At 49.2% G+C, this 27,837-nt stretch overlaps 1 protein-coding gene across 1 annotated transcript; it reads left to right on the top strand.

Moving 5' to 3' along the window:
- Window positions 1-27,018, top strand: FAM155B (family with sequence similarity 155 member B). Its single transcript, XM_033201256.1, is given in 4 exon segments — window positions 1-950; window positions 23,520-23,629; window positions 23,631-23,689; window positions 24,096-27,018. Coding segments are annotated over 4 exon segments (1,437 nt in total). The 5' UTR covers window positions 1-68; the 3' UTR covers window positions 24,482-27,018.
- Window positions 27,019-27,837: the final 819 nt, after the last annotated feature.

Raw genomic sequence — 27,837 nt, 5'->3', positions numbered from 1 at the left:
CCGCCCGCCCGAGACGGCCGTCCGGCCTCGCGCCTGCCTACTCCCTCCAGCCCGGACCCCCCTGAAATATGTTCAGGGGCGCTTGGATGTGGCCCGGGAAAGACGCTGCCGCGCTGACTATCTGCTGCTGCTGCTGCTGCTGGGCTCCCAGGCCGAGCGACAAACCTTGCGCCGACTCCGAGCGGGCGCAGCGATGGCGACTGTCCCTGGCGTCCCTGCTCTTCTTCACCGTGCTGCTCGCTGACCATCTGTGGCTGTGCGCGGGGGCCCGGGCCCGGCCCCGGGTCAGGGAGCTGAGCAGCGCCATGCGGCCGCCCTGGGGGGCCGGCCGGGAGCGGCCGCCGGTGCCTCCTCGCGCGGTGCTGCCGCTGCCGCTGCCGCCGCCGCCGCCGCCGCAGCCCGGCGAGCCCAGCGCGCCCCCGGGCACCTGCGGCCTCAGATACAGCAACCTGACCAAAGCCGCCCCCGCAGCCGGCTCTCGGCCGGTCTGCGGCGGCGTCCCAGAGCCCACGGGGCTGGACGCAGCTTGCACCAAATTGCAATCTTTGCAGAGACTTTTCGAACCCACTACCCCGGCTCCCCCTCTGATGCCCCCTGACTCCCCTTCCCGTGCCCCGGCCGAGTTCCCCTCCGCCAAAAAAAACTTGCTCAAAGGCCACTTTCGGAACTTCACTCTTTCCTTTTGCGATACCTACACGGTCTGGGACTTGCTGCTGGGCATGGACCGCCCCGACAGCCTAGACTGTAGCCTGGACACCCTGCTGGGGGACCTGCTAGCCGTGGTGGCCAGCCCGGGCTCCGGGGCCTGGGAGGCGTGTAGCAACTGTATCGAGGCATACCAGCGGCTGGACCGACACGCTCAGGAAAAATATGACGAGTTCGACCTCGTGCTGCATAAATACTTACAGGCGGAAGAGTACTCAATCCGGTCCTGCACGAAAGGCTGTAAGGTAAGGACTGGCTTCCGCAGCCACAACAGCCGCCCTGGGCAGCGGCAGCGGCAGCGGCAGCGGCAGCAGTGGGATTGGAAGAAAAAAGGAAGTCTCCCTTTCTACCCACCCCACCACTCCCACCGTGCCCAGTACAGCAGTAACCAGTGCCACCCTGGGACCCTCCCTAGTGAAGGGGCCTCAGGGATTCAGGTCAGGTAACCACCTGGCCAACTTCTATTAATTCCGGATTTGGGCACCTTAGGCCTGGGGCTTCCTGGCGACCTGCCCCCTCATGAGTGGGGAGGGGCCACGGGGCCCTGGGCTGACAATGAGGTGGCAAGAGGGATTGTGCTCCCCCCAGCCTCCATCCTCAGCCAGCCATGCCCCCCTCCTTTCCGAAGCTGGAATTGAACGTCCTGGGACTGGCTGGTGCAGGGGAAAGGCCAAAGACGGGAGGAAAAATATTTGGCAACCAAACCCTCACCCTTTGGCTTCTGCCAGTGGCTGAGAGGAGGAGCACTCCTGGTGGTGGGACACATCAAACTCTTGACCTTATGTGACCTGAGGTGGCTGGCCAGAGCCGAGGCAGGTCAACCCCAGGGGGTGCCTGTCTTCTCCCAAGGAAGTCACCTGCAGGCTCTACTCCCCTGACAAAGGAAGGAGCTGGGAACAGGGAACAGCGACTGGTGGGAAGGCCACTGAAGGTTGGTGCATTCTCATACAAAACTCCCAGTGCCTTCCCAGCACCCCAGGGTGACAGTGGAGGGAAAACTGGCTTTCTAGCTGCTGGGGATAGGTATCCAGAGGAGAGGAGAGGCAGCTGCAGAACAGGCCCGCCTAGGGAAGAGCTGAGGGTTAAGAAACTTCTTGATTCTCGGCGGGGTTGCTCTGGACAGTTAGGTGGGTGAGGGCTGCAAACATTTGGGACTTGATGCTACTGGCCTTGCTCACCTGGCCTGGCCAGGTGACCTGCCTTTGGGAGGAAAGAGAACAGCAAGGTCAAAGGGTCAACTGACAAGGAGACCGGGAGGGGTGGTGACCTCACACATCCTCGAGCTGGGGCCAAGAGCTGGAGAGTGAGACAGTTGCTTTCTAGCCTAGCTCGTCTCCCTCCAAGACTTTGGGGAGGGGCAGAAAGTGCCCTTTTCCATCCAGCATGGCCCTTGTGGACTTCTGCAGGGCTTCCATGCTTTTGGCGGGTTCCCTAGGGATTGGGGGCAGAGGGTTGGGCAGGAAAGGGGTAGTCCTCGCTCCTGACTTCACTTTCTCCTTCTCCTTTTTCCTGCTCTCGTAACCTAGCAGTCTCCCTCCCGCCTCCCTCAGCCTCAGCTGACTCACTGCCTCACTCACACTACCAAATGAGATATTCCACTTCTTAAAGGTATACAAACAGATAGACACACACACTGCCATACACCATCACCACCACCCTGGGCAAAGTCACATAGACATGCAGAGAGGTCGTCACATCCACAAACAGTGTCACAGAAGCAGATGCCATGTCTCACACACGCACATCTCCCCATGGTGTCAGAGACACGCAGGCAGAAGTACTGTCACATGAAGAAGGACACATTTTGTCTTAACAGAGACACATACCCTTGATGTCAGCCACGGACACATACACTCAGTGGGAGCAGAGAGACAGGGTCCACAAGCAGATGGAATCAAGGATGTCTGTTTTTTGTGGCCCTCCCTTCAACCCCATGGCCCTGTTTTTTGTTTGTTTGTTTGTTTTGTTTTTTTCCTCAATCACCAGTATGGATGAGAGGCACACCACAACTTCCCCATGGGGTTTTCTCCATGTTGTAGTTGATTCCGATTTCTGTCTGGACCTGAACTAAATACAAATCTCTCATGTTGACTGTTTTACCAAGCAGTGTGACGTAGAAGAAATATATCTGATCTCTCTGATTCAGGAGGCCTTATCACCTCTACCTCTTGTAAGTGGTATGACCTTGGGCAAGTCACTTCACTTCTGTAAGCTTTCATTTCCTCATTTGTAAAACAGCGATCATCATCCTTGCTCTGCCCACATCCTGGGTCTTTTGTGGGGAGAAGGTGCAGATGTATTTTGTAATAAGAATATAACATCTGACATTAATGTAATGCTTAGGGTGTTTCCGCCCCTCTCGTGTATGTTATAAGATCAAGGAGGCTGGTGATAACTGGCACCATTACTCCCGTTTTACAGATGAGGAAATTTAGGTGCAAGGGGATCAAACGGTTTGCCCTAAGGTCACTCAGATAATGAGCAGGAGTGCCAGGACTCCAGCCCACCTGTTTTGGTGCTAAGCTGGCTTTTGCCATGGCCTCACATCAAGTTCCTGATGGCCCTCCCTCCTCTCCTTTGTCTTCTTGTCTGTCTCTCTCCAGCAAACCAGCAAACTCCTCCTGCTCTCTTGCTGCCTGCTGTGCCGGCAGAAGGGCAGTGCCAGCTCCACAGCTCTCTTCCTGCCTTTCCCACCCCTTGTCCAATGCTTTCTCCCTCAACTGAGGCCAGACCCACCTGGCTCTCGAATCCAGCTGTATGATGGGCACTAAGGGAAAAGACAACCTTGCTACCCTTCTTGGACTGTAGGCTCCTCTCTCCTCAGCCCCTCACCCCACCTCCCTGGCAGGCCTTAGTTGCCATTCCCCAACCCTGTTCCTGGGCTCCAAGCCCTCCTGTCCAGTCCCCACTCCAAATGGGATCCCTGGGAGATGATGCCCCACCCTCAGAGCTTCTCCAGAGTGGAGAGCCCACAGCCCCAGGCCAGGATGAAGACGCTTTCTCTACTTATGGAAAGCAAGCTGGGAACCTCTGTTCCAGAGCCAGGTGACCCCCTGTCCCCAGGGCCCTGTCCTGAGTGCATCAGTTAGCTCTTCCCTGGGTGGCCCCAGAAACCCTGTTCTCTGCGTTTGCAATATCTGCCCCTGTTTCAGGCCACACAGGGCCCCACGAATCATACCTGTCCTCGCTGCTGCCTGTGACACCTCCCAATTTAGTACCAGCTGCAACATTTCCTTAATGTGTGACTGACTTCCTCTCACACGGCAGGGCAATGTTAACTTAGGCAGGCCGATGCCCTTCCCCGCCCTGGCCTCTCCCAGCTCCTAGGGTCATGCCTCACCTCTCTCTTATCTCCCTGTGCATCTCCCCAAGCCCTGTTTCCTCCAACCCCCACCCCACTCTCTTGGACCTAGCTAGGGTTACTGGACAACCACCTCACTCCCCCATGCCTCTCCATCCTCCCAGTTCTGCCACGCTTCTGCCTTTCTGATTGCCTCTTCCCCCACCTCTCTCTTTCCTACTCTCTCTTCAGAACATTCAGACTAGGGGGAGTGATGGAGATGGGGGCAAAATCCTGACTTCTCTCAAAGCTATTGATCTGAGAGAGATAGAGGCCCAAGAGAGGGACAGTTCTTAGCTCTCTCACCAGCCACAGGGTTGCATTACTAAAGATGAGTACCAGGGAAAGATGTGATAGTTCTGCTCTACTCCAGACTGACCCAAGCACACCTGGCAGACAGTATGTTTGATTTTGGGTCTCACACTGACTAGGCTGAGAAGGAGGCAGGAACCCATGTTCTTCTGGAGAGAGTTGAAGGAGGTGTTTCACTTGGTGAAGAGGCGACTCAGGCAGACATGCTGTCTGACTTCACACCTCAGAAGAGTTGACATGGTATAAATGAAGAAGCATGACCTGCATAGCCCCAAAGGGCTTTTGTCGTTAGAAAGTCCTAGGTTAAAACCTAGTTCTTTTATTTATTACCTGTGTAACCTTGAGCTAAGGACGTCAACTCTCTGAGCCTCACTTTTCTCACCTGTAAAATGGGGCTAATTCATTGTAACAGTCCTGTGAGGTCATTATTAATGAGAAGAGTCTTTACAGTACCTAGACCTGCCATAGCAGAGTTGCTCAGTTTCTTCCTTTCAAAAAAGGAACAGACTGCCTTAGGAGGAAGTGAGTTCCTCCTCCCAGGAAGTATCTGGCCCGGTACAGGTGGACTCCCGGGGAAAATGCCATGGAGGCAACTCTAACACCAGATTTTGAGCAGAGTTGGACCGGGTGACCTTTGAGGTCTATTTCTGCCTGGATTTTAGGCCTGTGAGCAAAGCTTGCTCCTTGAACAGCAGCACTGGATGGGGAGGGCTGGGGAAGGAGGTTGGTCCTAACGCCCACACAAAGAGAGGGGGTGGGGGGCTGCCAGAGCCAGCGCCTTGCCTTCTGCCCGTACCCGCTGGGGCCCTGCTCTTCCTCCACTCCGGCTGGCAGCTGTTTCTGCCTCACTGCCTTCCTCTCTCCTCCCACCTGCCACAGCTTTCCTGCCAAGCGGGACTCCTTGCTAACACTGGGTATGAGGGGTGCTGAGAGCAGGGAGCTCAGGGCACTGGGTAAAGGACAGGAGCCCCAAGTTGGCCAGTGGTCTCTGTTACCATCACACAGGCTTGCAGTCAGGGAGCCTCCCTGACCCAGGGCTCTTAGAGCCAGAGAGGTGCCCTGGTCCCTGTTTGGGGGTAGAGGAAGGGGCAGGCTGTCAATAAACAGCCTCTTGGGAGCCATGGCAAACCCTGCCCTGGGGGAGGGGCCTCCAGATCCACAGAAGCTCATCTCATCACCAAGGAATGTGAGTGTGGGGTTCTGGGAAGGAGCAGGAACCAGGAATCCTGGAGCAGGGACAGAGAGGAGGCAATGTTTATAGCTAGGACAAGGACACAGTGAATTAAGACTGGGAGTAGGAAAGTGGCCTCATGCTGCTCACACCTTTCCAGACCCTTCACGCCCACCCTGACCTGCCCCAACTCCAACCCCCATATTCTTCCCACATGTTAGCTCACACCCAACATGCCTATCCACTTTCCAATGACCCTACAACCTTCCCAATCTTCTACTTATCACCCTAGGCTCTTCCCAAGTCACACCCACACCTTACTCCCTCTACCTATAGTCCTCCAACCCCTGCCCTTCCTGACAGTGACCTCTACCCCCTTTCACCCCAACTCTGGACCTCACTCCCCACCTCTTTCCTGTCAACAGTCAGCCCCTCACATTCCACCTTACTCCCCCTATTCCCATCTCCCACCTGACACCCCGCCTAAACCTTTACTCCAAGATCCCACACCTTCCTCTGGCGCACATGCCCCTTGGGCCTTGCATCACTCACACTCCACTCACACTTTACCTCCCTTTTCCCCATCCCTTGTCTTGCTCCCTTTCATCTCCTGGTCCTCTCTTCTGCCCTCTTTCCTCCTGCCTCCCCCTCTCCCTCTCTGCCGTCTTTCTCCCACTTCCCTTCTCTCCTTACCATTCAGGGTAGACATGTACATGTGTGCATGCACACACAGACACACATCCCCCAGTCTTCTTCATGGCTACTTCCCATCCTTCCCGCAGGCTGGTGCCTGACTACTACAGTCACCATAGCAACGGGAACCTCCAGGAAGGATACACTGGTATCTCCTGAAGGTGGGGGTTGGGGGAGTTAGGTGGAGAAAGGGAGCCTAACAGCCTCCCACCCAGTACCATGGTCTGGTAGGAAGAGTCTTCTGAACATGGTGAAGGTGGAAGTGAGGAGAGGGAAGACAGTGGGTGGGACCAAGATCAAAGGAGGGTCAAGAATCTCCCAACACATCATAAACATGAGAGGGTGCTTCTAAGCCATGCAGGTGCATGCTGGTCCCCTCTAGATATGTCAGTACCCTAAGGAAAGGGTATTCCCACTTTTTTACATGTGGGTAGGGACATCGGCTGACACCTCAGACTCAGGGGTGGGAGTGTGTCCTAGAAAAACTTCTCCTTTGGGGCAGTTCTTCTGTGCCCCCACCCTCTGAGGCTGTTTACCTGCTGTGTGCCCGTACAGACTGGGCATCAAACCTGCCCTTCCCAGCTCATTTCTCAACCACATGTGGATTCCAGCTGCTAGTGTTAGCTGAAAGCCAGGGGTGGCCCCTGCTTCTGGGGGTCTGGACAAATCTGGACCACTACAAGCACCATTCTCCAATGCTGGCCTGGTAGGTCTCTGGGGAATGGTTATGTTTGCATTTTGTGTGATTACAAGCACACAGACCAGAGTGTGTGCAAGAGGCCAGGGATGCTGGACCAGCCCTTTCTCCCTGGGCATAAAAGTAGGTTCAGTAAAGCCTGAATTTTTGATACTGTGAGCCAGATAGGTGCTTAGAGGGGAGAGCAAGGGCACCAGGCGAGCTGCAGCTGGCTCTGGAGAGGGAAGGAGTTACTACGGAGTGACAGGGACTGCCAGGGCCAAAGCTCCTGCTGGAATGCATTCTGGGGAAAGTAGCTGGAACCTGAGCCACAAGTCTATGGGCCAGAAGATGAGGCCAACTGGCTGCAAAGATGAAAGAGCTAAGAAAGGGGAAGGAAAGAAGAAAATTGTGAGCCTTTGAGTGCCTAGGAGATGCCAGGGGCTTTATATAGGTTCATGAACTCATTTAATCCTGGCAGTCATCCTAGCAGGCAGGCACTATCGTCATTCCCATTTTACGCACGAGACAACGGAGGCTCAGTGAGGTGAAATGACCTTCCCAGGCCACATAGCAAAAGGACTGGCATACAAACCTAGGTCTGTCTGTTCTTTCTCCAGTGCACAGATGCATGAAGAAAATGCTAATAATCTCCTCCAGCTGTCAGAGGTAGTGCCCAGCTGGCTACTGAGAGGCTGGGCTGAGAAGCTGGACGGACCGAAAGGGAGGCCCAACAGAGCCTATTGGCAGCTTAGAGGTCCTCTGGAGTGGCCCAGATCCAAAATGAGGACCCACCAACATCCTCTTTGTTCAATATCCCAGTCTCTTGTCCTTGAACCCAGTGACAATCACTGTTACCTTCCTGGAATAGCAACAAGAGAATGGGCACAAGGAAGGAACTGTAAAGGAGACCTGGGCTCCTCTCGCCTGGAGGGAAGGTATCTCTGTTATATTCTCAGCCCCAATCTGCTGGAGGGATCAAGCAGAGCAAGAGGGGAGAAGGTGCAAAACATTAACCTAAGTTTAGTCCCTAAGCAGGCCTAATGTAGGCCTGAGACCCTGGCCTCCACATGCACCTCAACATGTGCAATTTCTCCATATCCTTGCCCATGCTGGTAGAGCTGGAAGGGAAAACGACTGCAGTAAAACTGTCGCCCCAGAGTCCACTGAGGCCTGGCCTGGGCTTTGGATGCCCAGTTCCCATGCAAGGGTTTTGGTGAGCCCCTAACCTTGAATACCTAGGCTTTTCTTGGGGATTGAAGGAAGTGCCAACCCACCAAATTCTGCCAGAAGAGGGGCATTTGGTGGCGGTGGGTGTTACCAATGTTCCCTGTCTTACTTGGTTTTAAGAAGATAGCATGGCTACCTGGCTGATCTGTGAAAGGTGAGCTTGTCTGTTTAGTGTTGAACTCATTAAAACTTTCAACCAAGTTAATCTCTTAGAATTATTATAGTCTCAGAATCTTATAAGAATATCTTTTTTTTTTTTTTTCCAGTTAACCAAAAAGGTCTCGGAGAAATTTTAGAACGTAGAAGTATAAAAGGAAAAAAGTCCCAGAGCACTTAGTCTTTTTTTTTCCTGTGGTAAAATATACATAACATAAAATTGACCATTTCAACCATTTTTAAGTGTACAATTCAGTGGAATTAAGCACATTTGCAGTATTGTACAATCATCACCACTATCCCTTTCTGAAACATTTCCATCCTCCCAAACAGAAACTCTGTGGCCATTAAACAGTAACTCCCAGCTGGGCGCGGTAGCTCATGCCTGTAATCCCAGCACTTTTGGAGGTCGAGCTGAGCAGATCACCTGAGGTCAGGAGTTCGAGACCAGCCTGGCCAACATGGCAAAACCCCAGCTCTACTAAAAATACAAAACAGCCGGGCATGGTGGTGCACACCTGTAATCCCAGCTACTCAGGAGGCCGAGACAGGAGAATCACTTGAACTCTGGAGGTGGAGGTTGCCGTGAGCTGAGATTGTGTCACTGCACTCCAGCCTGGGTGACGAAGTGAGACTCTGTCTCAAAAAATTTAAAAAAAATAACTCCCCATTCTTCCCTCCTTCCAACCCCTGGTAAGCATTATTCTACTTTCTGTCTCTAGGAATTTGAGTAGATACTTCATATAAGTAGAGTCATACACTATTTGTCCTTTTGTGTCCAGCTTATTTCATTTAGCATGATGTGTTCAAGGTTCATCCGTGTTGCAGTATGCATCAGTACTTCATTCATTTTTATGGCTAATAGTCCATTGTATATCTATGACATATTTTGTTTATCCATTTGTTAGTGGGCGTTTGGGTTATTTCCACTTTTTGGCTATTGTAAATAATGCTGCTATGAACATTGGTGTACAGGTAACCTTTGCGTCCCTGCTTTCATTTCTTTTGGGTTTATATTAATGCCTAGGAGTAGAATTGCCAGATCATATGGCAATTCTATGTTTAACTTTTTGAAGAACTGCCATCCTGTTTTCCACAATGGCTGTACCATTTTACATTATATTACCTTATGTTATACATTCTGCACCATTTTACATACATAACAGCAATACACAAGAGTTCCAGTTTCTGCACATCCTTGTCAACACTTGTTATTTTTGAAGTGTTTTCGATAATAGCCATCTTGATATGTGTTACTGTATTTTTACATAGTTGAAATCATAGTGTTTTTTACCCTGCTCTTTTAAGCTTGTTACACTATCTTTTTATATAATTAAATAATCATAAACTCATTCTTGATGAGTGTACAATATTCCATCATGTGAATGTAATGTAATGTATTTAACTAGTCCCCTATTGACATCTATGTTACTTCCAACATTTTACTATTATAAATAAATACTGTGATGATATTCTTTGTTCATAAATCTGTTTCAGAACTACGGTTCTATTTTACTAATAAATGCTATCTCAGTCATTTTTTCTTATTTCTCTACTTTGCTGAGTTTTTAAAAATCACAAAATAATGCATGCTCTTTGTACCAAATCTAACAATACAGTGGTTTATAAAGAAAACATTAATGATCCTCCTATTAGCTCCCCTCCCAATCCCACTGCCTGAGGTCCCTGATGTTAACAATATGGAGTGTGTTCTCCTACCCCTCTGTCCGGGCTTATATAAACGTCTATACACAAAATGACTTTTTCTTTCCTTTTGCATACAAATAGGAGCATAGACATTAATTCTGCAGGATGAAGTTTCAGAGCTAGACTTACAGAATCAAAGAGTATTAACCTTTTTGAGGCTCTTGACATACATTACCAACTTTCTTTCAAATTACTGGGTTATTCTAGTTTATACCCTCACCAAAAGTGTGAGACTAATGCAACACACTTTTCCAGTATTGGCTATCACATCTTTAAAGCTTTACTAATTTGGTAGTTGAAAAATGGTACAGCATTGGCTTTTCATTTGCATTCCTTAGGTCAGATGTTTGTTTTTCTTGTTTATAGGTCATTTGTCTTGCCTGCTTTGTGAATTGTCTTTTCATGTTTTCTGTTTCCCTTACTGATTTGTACGTGCTTTTTTGTATGTACTAATGACATTAACCTTTTTCTAACCACATTTGTGGCAGATTTTTTTCATTTGTTATTTGCACCATAGAGCTGAAAGGAGGGAATGGAAAGGAAGAGAACTATTCCACAAACTTTGTGTCCTTTATCTTACTTAATTCTTGCATCTGCCTTATAAAGTACATATATATTATTCCCATTTTACAGAGGAGAAGACAGGCTCAGAGAGGTTAAATGGCTAGCTTAAGGTCATCCAGCTAGTAAGAGTTGGAGCTGGGATTTGAACCCACGTCAAATCCAGGGATTTGAATGGCAGCAGACAATGGCACCACCCAGCCTTTGTTGGTGTAATTATACTATCGGTAAAGCTTTGTGTGGTAAAGCTTCGTGCTAGTTCCTTAACAGGCATCATTTACAGAAAAGTAAGGGTACGTACTTTTATTATCTCCATTTTACAGATGAGGAAAGTGTGGATCAGGGAAGTCCAGTAACTTGCCTGAGGTTTTATAACCAGTATGAGCAGACCTAGGGTTTGGATGGCATGACTGTTTGAGTTTAAAGATGTTTGACCCTGTCTTCCCACTGTATTTGCTTACTCCCTAGGCATCAACTTCTTGGATCCAACTTGAGGCCCAGGAAGGAAAAATACCTTTCTCACAGTCACCAGAAAGTTAGTGGCTGAGTCCCTGTCTCCCTACAGGAGGTGACTTGTCCAAATTCACACAGTTGGTAGCAGAGCCAGAATCTGAAGCCAGCTCTAACTCTCTATCTAACTGGAGCAGGGGCTTCTCGATGAAGAGAATTTGTGGAATATGCTGGGGAGAAGGAGTTGGGGAGAAAGTGGAGTGCATAGATACCCCGAGACTTTTCTGAAGGAATGGACTCTGGCATTGGAGTCTTCCAGGGTGAGGCTACTCTAGAAGCCCCCAGATGGTAGGACCTGGGACAGGAGAACTCACGTTCTGAGGCAAGAAAATCTTTCTTCTGAAGACAGCTGCCTTCCTTTCACCAATTGTTAAGATTAAAACAGGAATAGTGAGCCTTCGGCTCTGGGTAGGAAGCTGATGGGTGCAGAAGAAGCAAAGCAGTGTTTGCCTCTTTTTAACACCTCCATCTCCCAGGGAGTGTGCGTGTGCACGTGTATGTGTGCGTGTGCGTGTGTGTGTGTGTTGAGGAGAGAGAGAAAGGAATACTTTGCTTGTGGAATGGAAATGATCATTTGTGGCACCTAATATCCAAATGCTATTCCCCCCACATCTACTTACAAAGAAAACTTGACTCATATGGAGAATGGACTATACAGACTCATTTTACAGAGTCACCCCTCCCATCCAGACCTACAAATCTCTCCCTAATTTGATGTGAAATTATGTCAAAACGAGATTTGTTTGAGTCCACAGGCTTCAGCAGTTGTAATGAATTGAAGGGGACCATCCCAAGGGCAATATGAGTATAAAAGTTTGGACACCGAAGTCCAGATTAACCCGACTTCAACTTCCAGTTCGAAATCTGTCTTCTCTGTAGAATAGCTGTTGAGAACTTGAACATATTCTTTAATCTCTATTGGAATCTCACTATCCTCACGTTTGACACTAAAAAATAGGGTTATTATGAGGTTTAAATGCCATGAAGCATGCTAATCTCTTAAGAGCACAGTGTCTGTGAGATGGAAAGTGCTCAAGACAGGCTAGCCACATTGTTATTATTATTATTGGCTGTGGACCTTGGACAAATTATTTAAACTCTTTGGTCCTCCTTGTCCTCATCTGTAAAGATCTGTCTCTGCCTCAAGGGATAGTTGTGAGGTTTCAGTGAGTTAAGAAATGTCAGGGTCAGGTGATTAGAACAGAGCCTGGCATATAGTAAGCACTTAATAAATGGTAGCTGTTATTATTCTCTCCTTAATTAGGTGTGTTTAATCCAAATGACTGCTTAATATCTAATTGAGATTGGCAACACTGGGGCGGGCTACTTAGGAGTAGAGAAAGGTAATTTGTGAGCAGGAGGTGAAGTATCTGGGGTGGGAGATGACGAGCCAGAGGATTCTAGTGAGGGAAGGCACAAGGATATGCTTAGATGGGGGAGTAAAGAGGCAGAGAGGGAGATGGAAAGACTCCAAAGCCCTTGATTTACCTCATCACTAAAGACCAAGCACAGCTGACAGTCATCTTTGATCACATCTCTGTTCCCTCCAGCCTCTCATCTTTGTGGCAAGGCACAGCATTTGGAGGAGGAGGTAAAGATCTGCCTTTGATGATCCCTGGAGAAGGCTGGAGATTGCTTCCTGGGCCTAGGCCCGGGCCCAGGTATAGCTGTATGTGGCAAACAAGTGTGCCTGGGAAGGGGAAGTGTGTGCAGCTCAAGGGAACCTGTGGCTGTCACTGTCACAATGGCACCATTCCCGTGGTAATCTGCACAACCATTGTGCACAGAAGCTCCCAAAGCTCCCCTCCTCTCATCTTAGTCCTCTGTGTGGCTGTGGGACCCCTCATTAGCTCTGTTGTCCTGATAAATTTACCGTGGTCCAGACAGTGATGATGGAGTAGATGATCCAGGGCAGGGCAGTGCAGGGCAGTGCAGGGCCTGGGGCTCTGCAGCAGGTTCAGTGTGGGCTGAGTCTGGCGAAGTTGGTCAGATCAGGTCTTGGAGATTTTGTTTTTTGTTTTTGAGGTTCGTGGCTGCAAAGCAGTTTGTTTTTATTTAAAATTCACTTTATCAAAGTACTGTATTTTCATAATTTTAAAAGGCATGTACAAGCTATATATATATACACACATATATATGTGTACACACACACACCTCAAGCCTCACTCTTCAAACACTTGAGACACTCTTGACTGTTTCTTCTGATATTTACTTCAATATTTCTAAATGGTATGCTAATATTGCTGTTTCTTGTTTTTTCTGTTTTAAATATTTGTGTATACACACACATATAGATGAATTCACACATACACATATCTACACCTATGTGTATATATCTCATTTATATGTATTCTTATAGCTTATAAAGCTTTTAAATTCTCTATATAAAATATCTGTTAAATGACATATATAGATCTCAATGTTTATCATTAAAACAGTAGCCCTCTACTCCACCCCTGAGCCTCATCTTAAGAATTAAATACTTCCAACTCTCTTAGCTGTTTTCTTCTGATATTTACCTCCCCATTTCTAAATGCCATGTCAATATTCTATTTCCCAATTTTTCTCTTTTAAATTTCTGTTGACTTTTAAAATGTGATTAGAGGAAGATTTAGTTCTTTTACTCCCAGCAGCACTTAACATACACACATGCTTCCCCTCCCCTCATACATTCAGTATTGGCAAATCAGAATTTCTGGTTTTAACAATATTCCAGTTTATATTACTAGAATTATAAATATTGTTCACAGCTGAGTTATGTAGAATACTGTGATTATGTTTCCTTCCTTGGTCATCTTGTTTGCATGGAGTTAATAATTGCCTCTTGTTTTTTGTTTGCTTAGTTTTCTCATTTTTTGCTGATACATTCCCAGTTTCTTTATCAGAACTATAAAATCTCACACAAACACTTTCATGACCCATTATTTTCACTTTTTTTCTTAGAGCTCTCCACCTTGCTCTAGTTGCTAGAGGTTTGGTTTTCAAGTACTTGTCAAGTACCTCCATGTGTATACCTCCTCCACTTATATACCCACCTCCATGTGAGGCCCTGAGGACAGTGGACAGATGAGTAAGATACAGTCTGTCCTTGGTGAATCTACAGTCTCATGAGTGTATAATTTATAGAAATGTCTTACCAGAAGGCTCTGTGTTAACACTGACCTAGGCTGTCCCTTTGGTCCCACACTCAGGCAGCCGTCCTCTTCTTTGTTTCCCATGAGTTACCAGAATGTGATACAGTCCCCCAAAGAGCAAATGTGACCTTAGACTGCATTAACAAAAAGTTTCTAGGACAGGAGGGCTGATACCTCTACTTCACGTTGTGTTGATAAATCCTATCCGGGGATTGTGTGTAGTTGCAAAGGACATGGAAATACAGGGACTCATCTGAATGTGAACAACCAGGCTAAGAGAGGACTGGAAACCACATCTTTTGAAATAGTTGAAAAAAAAATTGGGGATGTTTGGCTTCTTGAAAGAGTAGTCTACACATAGCTGTCTTCAATTTTATTTCCTCACATTTCCTTTTCAGTTTTCTACAGGCTGGTTTCTGCCCCCACTGCTCCACTGAAACTGCTCTCACCATAATGAGACTGCCTTTTAATTCCCCAAACCACTGTGTTCCTATCTAAATCCTTATCTGCTGGCCACTCCCTATTCTTTGAAATTCTGTCCTCCCTTAATTGGCAGAATGCCTCTCTCCTGTTTCTCCTCCAGTCTCTTGAGCCACTCCTCCATCTTCATCTGATTCTTTTCCTCCATCTGCCCCTTAAATGTTAGTTTTTCTAGGGATCTGTTGATCCCTTTCTCTATCTACTCTCCCTAGGCAACGCCATCCACTTTCTAGGCTTCCACAATTGCTGACGCAGCCAGGGTGAGCTAGGTTATGCTCTGGTAACAAACAACCCCCAAATATCTGAGGTTTAGCACAACAAATGGTTACTTCTTTCTCATCATACATGTCTGAAACAGGTCATCAGGGAACATCGGCTCATGATAGTCACCAAAGACCCAGCATGGTAGAGAATCCGACATAACACTGCTTCCACAGTCAGCATCAGAGGGAGGAGAATGTGGCACATCATACATTTGCTCTTTAAACTTCTCTCCAGAAGTGACTCATGTCACCTCAATCACACTTCATTGACCAAAGCAAGTCATATGGCCATGCCTAACTTCAGAGGGTGTGGGAAAGTGTAGTCCTACTATGTTCCTGATGACTAAGTCCCTAACCCCTGATGACTTCCAGGCCTTTATGCAGACCCTCCTTCTGAGCTGACTACTGTGTCCAGCTGCCTCCTCAGCATTTCCACCTGGCTGACTCACATATACCTCAAAGTCAACATGACCCCAAACTGAATTTATCGTCTTCACCCCCAACTCTATGCCTCCTATTTTCCCTGCCTTAATAAATGAAACTATTCATCCAGCTACCCAAGCCAGAAGCTTGGTCATCATCCTGGATCTCTCCCTCTCTCTCATTCCCCACATCTCTAAGTAATCCTGGTGATTCTACCTCTTTAACATCTCTTCCCACATCCACCCCCTCCTCCCTATTTCTCAATTCTGCCATTGTTGCCTTAGTCGGGGTCCTCATAACCTCTCACTCAGACTGTTGGAATTGTCTCGTAACTGGTCTCCATGCCTCCAGTCTTGATGCCTATACTCCATCATCCACACTTTCAGACAGAAGTCTGAAAAGTTAGTCATGTGAGTGGCAAGTGATCTTTACGCAATTATATGAAACCTATTAAAGGCTCTCCATCGCCTATAGGATGAAGCCCAGCTCCTTGTCAGCTTCCAGAGCATATCATAACCATGGCCATGGCCTTCCTCTGCAACCTCATCTCCCATTGTGTCCCACTTTGCGCCCTCTAACTATGCTGAACTACCTACAGTCTCTAAACTCAACACTTCCAGGCCTTTATGCCTGCTCATTTCTTTGCTTGAAGTGTACTTACTCTTTCCATATTCCACCTAGTTACCTTCTACTCATTTCTTTTTCAATTCCTAACTCAACCCTCTCCCACATGGAGATGTTTTCCTGTCCTTCAGCCCTCAAAACACAGTTGATCACTCCACCCTTAATGCTACTACTGTACCAAGGAGATACAATGCTTCTTGACTTACAGGGGGGTTACACCCTGGGAAACCCATTGTAAGTTGAGAATATCGTAAGTTGAAAATGCATTTAATACACCTAACCTACCAAACATCATAGCTTAGCCTAGCCTACCTCAGACGTGCTCAGAACACTTACACTAGCCTACAATTAGGCAAAATAATCCAACACAAAGTGTATTTGATAATAAAGTGTTGAATATATCATGTAATTTATTGAATACTGTACTGAAAGTGAAAAACAGAATGGTTGTATGGGTACTTGAAGTATCATTTCCACTGAATATATATTGCTTTCTCACTATGGTAAAATTGAAAAAGTGTAAGTTGAGCCATCATAAGTTGGGGACTGTCTGTGCTACCTATCACAGTGACTTCAAATGATTGATTCATATAATTGTCTCCCCTGCTCCCTGAAGACAGGAATCTTGTCTTACTCATCTCTATTATCTGTAGTTCCCAGTACAGTGCCAGGCACTCAGAAGATGTTCAAGAAATGTTCGCATGGACAAATAATGAGAAAACCAGACTCAGAGAAGTCTAAAAATACCTGCAGGGTTGGCACGGGGGACAGGAAGGTAGCTGTTCCATATGGCACCAGAAGAGTTAGTAAGAGCCGCGAGTGAAGCCACAAGGAGGAATTAGTTCAAAAGAAGGAAGAACTTCTGTAACTGCTAGAGTTATCTGAATATATGGGCTGCCCTAGGACAGCATGACCCCCTGTGACAAGGCTTACAATCAGAAACTGGATAAGCACTTGGCAGTGATGTTGGACCCTGTCCAGGCTGGGCCCATCCAGCCACTGGCCTTTGAGCAGATGGCCCAAGAGGCTTGATGGTGGGAGAGCTTTCTGGAAGTGCACTGGCTCTAGGTTCTCACCCTCTTCTCCAGCCATCTCCCCTGCCTTTCCTTCAGGCCAGGCCACTTTGACTCATGATTGCTCAGTCTGAGAAGCAGGACAGCTGTTGCTTATTTTTTACAGCCACTTAAGTTAGAGCCCTATCATCCACCTGGATTTGCCCTTTAATGCCTCTAATCCCAGTTTGATTCTACCAATCCCAATGAACTACTTCCCCAGAGTTACGTCCATGATCTCCTTCCTCTGGTTGAGGGGACTGACTTTGACCTAACCCTGTTCTGATCCAATACTTTGAAAGCCCCGAGTCGGGACTAGGAGCACTTGGCTCTTTTCAGACCCTGCCCGAGGGGGTCCCTCACACACTTCTCTGTGTGCTGATGGATGCAGTACAAAGAGGCATCAGATTAGCAATCAGGTTGCCTCCCTTCGAATCATGGCTTATAGTTGATTTCTCCCATGCCTCTGACTTGGCTAAGTCGACCCTCTTCTTTGGGCCTCAGTTTCCCTATGGGTAAAATCTGGGAGCGGAGTTTACTGTGGTGTCTGTGCACAGTGGATTTCATCCCCATATGTAGCTCACATTGCTGCTTTGCCTCCACAGGCTCTGCAGCTGTAGCTCCAGCTGCTGGTCAATGGCCCCAGGGGTACATTAGGAAGACAAGCAGCCCTGGAGAGAAGGCCTATAGGGAGGATTTGGATGGGGAAACAGGCCCCAGGGAGGGAAGCAAGTTAGAATCCAAGAAGGAAACTGCTTAACTTCCTGGTTGGCAAGAACTAAAGCTCTCCTGCTTGGGATGGCCTCCGCTTTCTAAACTTTCTGGTCCTGAGTCCCGGCTTTGGGATGTAAAAGTCTTCTTTCTAGAGGAGAGTAGGGATGAGGATGCCGTGGCCAGGGCTGCAAGCCTCAGAGCCGGAGGGTAAGGCTCTCTGGATCCTCCCTAGACTGGCAACTGCAGAGCCCAGGAGGGGTGGTGACCCCTCTCATCTTGCCCCTCCCATTTCAGGAGTGCTCTGCAGCCCAGCTGGGAGGAGGGACGGGACAGCCTTCGCAGCTTCCTTTTTGGGTTAATTGGTGTTCCCTCTAGTTATTCCCTGCTTCCTTCCCCTCCCAGTTCCCATAGCAACTGGGCTGTAGCAGCCAGAACTTGATTGAGCCCAGCAGTGGCCCAACTGAGGTGGGGAAAGGAGGGCACTGCCAGGTCAGTGCTTCCCACCCCACCCACCCCCCACTGCCATCTCAAGAGTTCAGGATGGTTAAGCTCAGAGGACAGGACATAATTGGAAAGTCTTTTATGCCAGGGCTAGAGTTTGAAGAGCCTAACACGCCAGAGCAGGTCTGGTTCTCCTCAGCTCTCCTCCCCTCCCCACGCCCTGTGTCCTGCCTCTCAAATTTTGAATTCACTGTTGCTGGTAGGATTGTTCGGTAGGAAGAACCCTGGAGTGGAGGTGGGAAACCAGGTTTCCAGTTCCTCCCAAACCGATGGTTCTCAACTGTGGCTGCATACTAAAATTGCCTGAGGTATTTTGAAAAACTACAGATGTGTAGGCTCCACCCACAAGGATTCTGACTTAGTTGGTCTGGGTGTGATGTGAGCCAGACAGGAGTATTTGTGTGTGTGTGTGTTTTTAGACAGGGTCTCACTCTCTTGCCCAGGTTGGAGTGCAGTGGTGTAATCTCAGCTCACTGCAACCTCCGCCTCCCGGGCAAAGGTGACCCTCCCACCTCAGCATCCTAAATAGGTGGGATCCAAGATGTGCACCACCACACCCAGCTATGTTTTTTTGTAGAGATAGGGTTTCACCATGTTGTCCAGCTGGTCTAGAACTCCTGGACTCAAGCGATCCACCAGCTTCAGCCTCCCAAATTGCTGGTATTACCAGCATAAGCCACCACACCCAGCCCAAGACAGGAGTATTTTTTTGGCAGCTCTCTGAGTGATTGTGATATGCAGCCAGAGTTGAGATCCTGGAGAACAAAAGAGCTCCGTGGTCCACCCAAAACTGACTATTGTCTTGTTCTGAAACATTTCTTTCCCTGCATCCCTTGCCTCCAGCAAGCCCCACAACTCTCCTAAGCCGGGCCCTCCTGGCTTTCCTCCATCCTTGTAGACAAGTGCCCAGGAAGCTGTGACTGCCCAAACAACCTCCCCCTGTCAACCCCTGGCTCAGTCCTAACACTAATGAGACAGGGCAAGTTACCTAGGTCCATCTAAGAAACAGCTGCAGAGTCTAAGGCAGGCTTGTTGCCCAAGCTGTAACAAACACTGAGAGCCAGATCTTTCACCTGAGAAGGACCCCAGCCTACCTCTGAGGCATGAGGGATAGCGATGGCCTCTGCTGGCCGGCTGTGGGGCTGAGGAATTGGATTACCTCTGAGCCCCGTGTCACTCTTCTTCCTCCATTCCCCTCATTAGCTCCTTGCCTGTTCCTGCTTCCCCACCCACAGGCCTGGTGTCCTTCCCAAGCAATCTGCTCACCCACTTGTTGTCATGGTGACTCTGGCTGGGGGTGTGGGGACTGAGTGGGGAGGTCGTCTAATTAAGGAGAAAGGCCACACTCCCAATGTCAGGCCACCCCTCCCCCTTCCCCAACCTACCCTGGCTGGCTCCCTCCCTTCCTCCCTCCAGAAGCAGATGAGGGGAGCGCCCAGCCACCATAGCCTGTTACTGCGCTAATTGCAGTTGCCTGGGAGGAGGGCAGGAACTCCACTGGGGCCTCCTCACCTAGGAGCTGCAGCATTGAACTAGAAGAGCCCAGAAAGAATTCCACAGGGACCTCTGAGTTGCACTGATGGATGCAGGGTTGGGAGGGGGCCGATTGCACACATTTTGGGGTTAAGGTCAGGCAGGCTGTGGGTCCAGGCTACAGATATTGGGGCAGAGCCTGTGGACAGAGACTCATCTTGGCACTCAGGGGCTCAGAAGATGGAGGGAAGTCTCTAAGGTACTGGGACCCTTGGTTCTTGTAATTTCATGTTCTTTCCTGCCTTACTTCTGTTTCTTTCTCCTCCCCTTCTTGCACTCTCTTATCCCTCTTTCTTACCTTTGCTTTCTTACGCTCCCATCTTTCTTAGCCACTCTTATTCCATCTTATTCACCCCCTGCTTGTTCTTACCCATCTTTCTTACTCCTTCTTTCTTACCGCTTCCTCTTAAGAGCCCCGCTTACCGCTATCTCACCCTCTCTTTCAACTTATTTCACCCTCACCTCACTCTTAACTCTTCACCTCCCTTACACCCTCCACCTCTAATTCCCTGGCTGTTTCTCCCAACCCTGTTGTTTCCTACCCCCACTATTCCTACCATTCCTTACCCTCTCTTTCCCATACACCTCATGTCTTCCACCCCTTACCCCATCTGCCACTCTCTCAATCCCCTCAAGCCCCTCTCTTCCTGCCCTCTTTTAACCCTCCAGCTCTCTTACCCTGCCTCCTATTTCCACCTGTTTTTCTACCGTCCTTTCACTCCTTTCCCATTCCTTTTCATATACTCTTTTAGCCCAATAATTTCATATTTAGGAATTTATATAAATAAAATTTAACACAAGTATGTGAGAGATGTGTGTATAGTCACTGGAGCGTTGTTCATAATAGTGAAAACGTGGAAATAAATGTCCATGAACAAGAGATCACCAATGCCCTTTTCATTCCATTCATACAAAACCATTCTCCGTTCTCTTAACGCACATGAATTTGTTTGCCGACATATCTTTGCTTAAGCTATTGTCTCAGCCTGGAATGCTCGTTTATGTCATCTCTACCCACCCCATCTAAAATCCTGATTTGAGTCCAAGCTCAACTGTTTTCCCATCACTGAAATCTTCCCCTGCTTCTCTACTTGCTTCCCTCCATTGGTCCATGGTTTGAACTCTCTTGTGGTATAGATCATATGCCATAGATTCAAGTTAGATGTGTCTACCCATGAAACTGGAATTTTCATGAGCGTAGGGACATGTCCTCATTTAGTTGTCCTGTTCATTCATTCAACAGATTTTTGAAAGTGTATATTGTGCCGAGCACACAATGGTTAATAAAGCAAACCCATGTCTGCTTACGTGCAACTCACATTTTAGTGGAGCTGACAGGAACCAAACAAGAGTGCAGAGAAAGTAATACTTGTGGTGAAGAAACAAGGAAAAGAGAATAATGAGGGTAACATCCTTTGGTGAGAGGGGTAAGGGAGACCCTCTCTGAGGAGAGGACATTTAAACTGAGACCTGAAAAACGAAAATGACCCAGACATGTCAAGAGTAGGGGGAAGAGCATTCCAGGCCAAAAGAACAGCATGTGTCAAGGCCCTGAGGTGGGAACAAGTAGGGCATGTTCAAGGAAAAGAAAGAAAATGAAGTTGGAGAGAAAGACAGGAGCAAAGTTATACAAGGGCTAGAAATCTGTGGTCAGAAGTTTAATTCTAAATGCATTGAAGGGTTTGGAGCAAAGGAGTAACATGAATCAATTGTGTTTTGAGACCCCTGTTCCTCCTGTGTAGACGGTGGATTGGAAAGAGCAAGGGTGCAGGTGGAGAGGCCAGATGGGAGACTGTCATCCAGGTGAGGGATGATGACGGTCTGTCCAAAGGCGTGGATGTGGAGCTACAGTTGGCATGCCTTGCTGATGGACTAGATGTGGGGAAACAGAAAGAGAAATGAAGGCTGACATCTAGGTTTCATGGCACTCACTGAAATGGTCAAGACTTGAGGAGGACAGTGGATTTGGGAATAAAAAAATAAGATCTACATTTTAAAATTATAACATGTTAAATTTGAGATGCCTGTGAGATACCAAAGTCCCAAGCAATGCTTTGCTCTTTGGGGGATTGGTTAGCAACACAACCTACCCCATCACCCACTAGTACCCCCCTGCTTTGGAAAAGGCCAGTGTGGGATTGCATTGCCAAAGTCCATGTTCACAGCAGTTATTTGTAGTTTAGTGAAAATGTTTAAAGTAAGTATAAGAAACTGACAGTGCTTCTGAAACCATGTTGCTCAGAATATGATAGAAGAGCCTCCTGCAGCACAGTGACCTGGACCTGGCTCAGAAATGCAGATTCTGAGCCCACCTTCACCCTCTTGAAGCTGAAACAGAGGGAGACGTCTGCATATTTAACAAATGCTTCAGGGGGTTCTGAGACACACTGAAGTCTGAGAACCATTGCTGTGAGGAACAACAATGAACCTAGAAAGTGCCCCTAAAGATACAGGACTGGATGTGGGTGGCGAGGCAGGAACAGGCCAGGTGCATGAGAGCTATCTGGAGCTATCTGGGCATCTATTAAAATGCACATGCTGACTTGGCAGATTGGGGGTGGAGTCTGAGATTCTGCATCTCTCACAAGCTCCTAGGTGATGGTGATGGTGATGCTGCTGGTCCAGGTCCACACTCTGAGGAGCAAGGACCTAGATCAGTAGTTCACAACTGGAGACAATGCCCCCACCCCAGGGGAACATTTGACAATGGCTGGAGACATTGTTTTTTCTTTTTTGGTTTTCACAATAGGTGAGGGGAGAGAATGCTACTACTGTGTAATGGGTAGAGGACAGAGATGCTGTGCCATGTCCTGCAGTGTACAGGACAGCCACCACAACAAATAATTATCTGACCCATAATGTCAGTAGTATCACTGTTAAGAAACCCTGGGCTTGATGATAACCAAAGAGTATGGAGCAGGGAACCTTTCTTAGCTAGGACCCAGTGCCTGGCAGGGGTGGACTGGATGAGGGACAGGAGCATACCCGCGAAATGAAACTGCAAAGCAGAGATTCCAAATGAAACGCAGCGGTGTGTGTGATGTCTGTTCCATGCCAGAGCAGAAGCCAATAGGGCAGGGCATGGATCAAGTAGAGCTCAAAGGCACATGTGGTGCCTGGTAAGGCAGGTTCCTGTTTTTTTTTTTTTTTTTTTTTTTTGTTTTTCATTAAAAATAACCCCTCACATTTGCATTACACTTTACAGTTTACAAAACATTTTCATATGTGCCATATTATTTCATCCATACAACACTCTAATGAGGTAGAGCAAGGATTATTTTTTCTCTTTCTTGAATTTAGAAACTCAGTACCATCAGCCAAAGAAATGTTGCTGAATTGAACAGAACTGACATTTGCCTCATTATATATAGGTAGTCTCAGACAAGTCAGAGACTTCCTTGGACCAAGTGTAAAATGACAGGGTTGCACGGAATGATTGGTAAGGCTCCTTTCAGTGCTGACCTTCCAGTAATTTTGTGATCTGTGCCAACACACAAATGCTGAGTCTTGGATGACTGCAGACTAGGGTGCTTGGGAGCACTGGCTATGAGATGGGAGATCTTAGGTAAGATGTAGTGGCCTTGATCCAAGCCCTTCTTCCGCTCTACCCACTGGAATCTTGGGGTTAGGTTGGTGAGGCCCCTTTGAGAGACCACAAGTAAGTCTCCCCATCCCTCTCCTCTGAGGCGAGATGGGGCTGGCACATGGGCTGATGCTCTTTCCTCTCCCCACAGGCTGTCTACAAGGCCTGGCTGTGCTCAGAATACTTCAGCGTGACCCAGCAGGAATGCCAGCGCTGGGTGCCCTGCAAGCAATACTGCCTGGAGGTGCAGACCCGGTGCCCTTATACTCCCCGACAATGAGGAAATGGTGTACGGAGGGCTCCCTGGCTTTATCTGTACAGGTAAAGGCAGGGCACTGGAGAAGAGGGAGGAGGCTGGGGGCCCAGGACAGGCATCAGGTCAGAGGAGCTGGGAGCAGGGAGAACAACAGGGGAGTCAGGTGAGAAGAAGGCCAGTGGCTGGACGAATGGGCAGTGAGGTCCCCAGGTTGGGATAGGGCCAACTGGAATAGGGAAAAAGACCAGAGTGTCTTTCTCTGCCCAGGACACTCCCAGGTAGTCATCCCGAAGAAACTGGCTGGGGTCTCCAGGAAAGAAGGGCTCAGAAAGGGCAAGTGCCGAGGGCTGGGGGGAAGGAGCCTTAGATGAAGCTACTTGAGCAGCCCCAGCTCTGGAAACTTGCTCCCTAGGTAAGGCATAGCTATCAGCTCCCCGAGCACCCCACCACACCTTCCTTATCCATTGGCAGGGTTGCTGGATACTTCACCAAAGCGTCCGGAAACCAAGTGCTGTGACGTGCAGTGGGTCTCCTGTGAGGCGAAGAAGAAGAAGTTCAAGGAGTCTGAGGCCTCCAAAACCCACCACCAGCAATTCCACCACTCCTATTTCCACCACTACCACCAACAGTACCATCACTACCACCCCCGTCATGAACACCCCCGCCGCGTCAGCAACAAGCCTGCCCTGCTGCCGGTCTCTGGGGGCTCCCGCCTCAGCCCTAGCAGGATCCGGCTCTGCGTCCTTGTTCTCATGCTCCTCCATACCGTGGTGTCCTTCTCCAGCAACCAGGGTGGTGGGGGATTGGGGCTGGAGACACTGCCTGCCCTAGAGGAGGGCCTGACACGGGAAGAGTGACAGTAGGGAGGGAGGACAGACCTCCACCACACACTGACATCAACTCCAGCTCCCCCAGGTGGGGGGGAGGGGTTCCTCCCATGGGAGGTATAGGATAAGGTGGGGGCGGGGGAAAATGGGGGAACGACACATCCCCCCCAACCTACCCCCACCCCAAAATCAGCTCCAACAGAATGGCCAGAGGGCCCCAGGGAGCTGCAAAATTCATCCGGGAGAAAAAGGCAGGAGCAGCAGGTGACCCCTCCCAAGCCCCCATCTATGGGGCTTAGGAAAAAAAGAGAGGAAGTGGGGACTGGATACGCCCACCCCTGCCAAATGCCCTGACCCCAGGGAAGGAGGCTGCTCACCCAGCCTTGGCCCTGCAGGGAATGTTGGGGGGCACAGAGGGGCGAAGCTCTTTCCCCCACTCCACATTCCTTTTGTTGCCAAGATCCTTAATTCCCTCCTGCCCACATCCCTACAGGCGACGGCAGACAGTGCAATGGCCCTCCTGCCACTTCAGCACACCTTGCCCCACCTGGGACCATCACACGTGAAGCACCAGGCTGGGAGATGAGGTACACACAGTTGCAGCTAGGTCGGGGCCCCAGTTAAGCTGTGCCCCACCACCCTAGGCAATGAGGGGCAGGAAAGGGGTACAGAATGAATGGTGAAAGAGAGTGAAGATAGAGAAGGGGGAGAGGAAAGGAGAAATGTGGACAGAGGGCTTGAAGAGATGGCCGAATAGGCTACTGCCACCTGGCTTTGGGAAGACAGTTGATAAGTGGTAGGCTCGAGAACTGCTCCCCAAATCAGTGAGTTGCGTGAGGAGCCCTCTGGGGAAAGAGCACAGGAACTGAGTTGCTAGGCCTCAAAACAAAAGGCTGCAGGCACATGGTTAGACTGCCGCTGTCTGAAGGACCATATCTTACAGAAGGTGCACATACTCCCAAGGGCCACTCTTGCCCTGGAGATCTTGGCCTTGGGGTCAAAGATATTTCCATTTCCGATCTCCATGGGGAGGAGGGACTAAGCCCAAGTGGGTCAGGCCTAGCCCGGGTCCTCATACTCCCCCATCTTGTCCCAGCCCAGGCCTCCATGAAGGAGAACCTGGTGGCATTGCCCCAGAGCTCTCCAGAGATGAGCCTCCCCTATCCCCACCCTGTCCCCGTCCCCAGCCTACCAAAGAGTATTCACACCTTTCCATCCCTGACTCCATGGGTTACTGTCCCAATTGTGAAACACCCAGACTCCTCTTCACCTTGTAGCAGGGTCTTCTGCTCCAGTCACCCCGGCCCCTTGCAAGAGAAAGTCCAGGGACTGCCAAGAAGACCCTTTGACTAAAGATAATGTGCTGTCATCTCTTGGCTGAGAAACTGTTGAGTCAGGCTAGAGGGCTGGACAAGAGAAGAGGCATTGAGAGCCCCCTTGGGGGCCATTAGCCTTGCTCTGGTCTGCTGTGTGGGGGTGGGGAGGCGGGGGCATCCCACATTGCCTGGGACATCTGAATGCTGATAAGAATGGACAGGAAAGGGAGCCAGAGCTGTATTCCTGGGACAGGCCAGGGAGCCTGTAGTGCCAGCAGGGCCTGTGTCCTGGGATGCGATGCTAATGAGTGAATGGAAGGGTGGGCCTGGAGCTGCGTGAAAGTGAAACCAAGAAGCGGATGGGGAAGGGAGAGCTGACCTTGGTCAGCTTAGGGATGAGTGGAGAAGGGATCATTCATGGGCCTCAGCTGGGTCCCAGACTGATTACATGAGACCGGGGAGTCCTTCCCTGCCAGTTTTCTCATTTCTTACAGCCTATCCCCCAACCCTACCCCTGTGCCCTGCCCACCTGTTTGGCCCTCAGCACTTCGGGCCTGGTCACATACCCCATCCCTAGTGCTCTTTTCAGCTGGGGAGGGGAAGAGGTGCTGGCTCCTTTCCAGACATGCTTATGTATAAGTAAAGGGGCAGGTGCTTGGGCTCCAGAGAGACCCTAGGTACTGCCTTCTAACTCCTGCATCCTCAGCAGGGGAAAAGGGACTGGGAAATAAAGGGGAACCATATGGCCCCAGGGAATGGACCCTTGGAGACTCCCATCCTCTCTTCCCCCTCACCAAGTGCCCAGGAGACCCCTGGCTCAGACCAGCCCAAGGCCTTGCCCAGTGGTAGGGGAAAGGGGCACCTCACTCCACCTCAAAGTCATTTGACTGCCCTCATCCACCCCACCACCCTAATCTTCCACCACCTCTCCGGCTGCCCCTGCCCTCCATCACAGGCAGCAGAGCCGGGCAGCTTTCTTATGCCATTTTCTACACTGTGCTTCATGAGTAGGACTTTCTTGCACTAGTTCTTATGACTGAGTCTCCAAACTGGTTTCCTAGTAGTCTCCCATCCCTTCCTCCCTTACCCAGCTATGATTCAGTTGTCTCTGCCCTCCCTCTTACCCTGCCTCTGTGTTTCGGTGAGAGTCTCTGTATGTGTACTGCTTTCTGTTTTGTTGCATTGTGGAGCAGAGGCCTCTCTGCTCTTGTTTAACCCCATAAAGAAATAAATGGTAAGACTTGATGATAACCCTCCCTTCATGGATTTGTTCTGTGGAGTTGAGCTTGCTGCGTTAGGAAAGTCTGTGGCTTGGGGAGGGGGTGGGACCAGAGATGTTGACCCTGTGCCCAGCTCTCTGTCAGCTCAAATCTCAGGAAGAAAGGGTAAACTGTAGTAGACCATTCTAGACAAGGACTCACAAAGCCAGCCACCTGCAGGGATCAGGCAGATCACTGTATGGAGTGAAGTAGGCCGGGTTGGGGAAAAGTGCAGACTCCAATTTGAGTGCTGAGAACTGCAGGACATGTGCAAAGGAGGCAGCTGAAGCCCAGGGTTGTCTTGGGGAATGTAGGTCCAGTGTTGCCAATCTTCTCATTCTTCAAGGGAAGTTAGGACTTGGGATTCTAACATGAAGCCCCCTAATTCACAAATGTTGGCTCAAGTATAAAAACCAACAAACCTCCCTCCATGAGGGCTAAACAAGTCTGCAGGCTGTATGTGGCTTGGGGATTGCCAGTTCTTGCTTTTGTTGCAGCCTTTGGTTCTAGTCTGCCAGCCTCATCTTTCCTACACCTCTTCACCAGACCCATCTTCCCATCACAGGAGGAAGGTCACTTGGGGACAACTGCTTGAGGGGTGGCAGACAGGGCTCTCCATCACTAATACTGCTTTTCACATACATGAGGAAAGGAGAGCATGGTCAGGAGAGAGGCTGGTGCCCTGACTGAGCTGCCAAATTACTTTGCCAAGAAAACATGAGCCCACTCCACTTCCCCAAAAGCAGCATAACATGGAGGTCACAGCATGGTCTCTGGAGCCAGACCATATGAGTTCCAAGTCTAGCCAGTG

Source organism: Trachypithecus francoisi, unplaced genomic scaffold (assembly GCF_009764315.1).
Source record: "Trachypithecus francoisi isolate TF-2019V2 unplaced genomic scaffold, Tfra_2.0 Lachesis_group6, whole genome shotgun sequence".
Classification (NCBI taxonomy): Eukaryota; Metazoa; Chordata; class Mammalia; order Primates; family Cercopithecidae; genus Trachypithecus; species Trachypithecus francoisi.
This window is presented reverse-complemented; position numbering and strand designations above follow the sequence as displayed.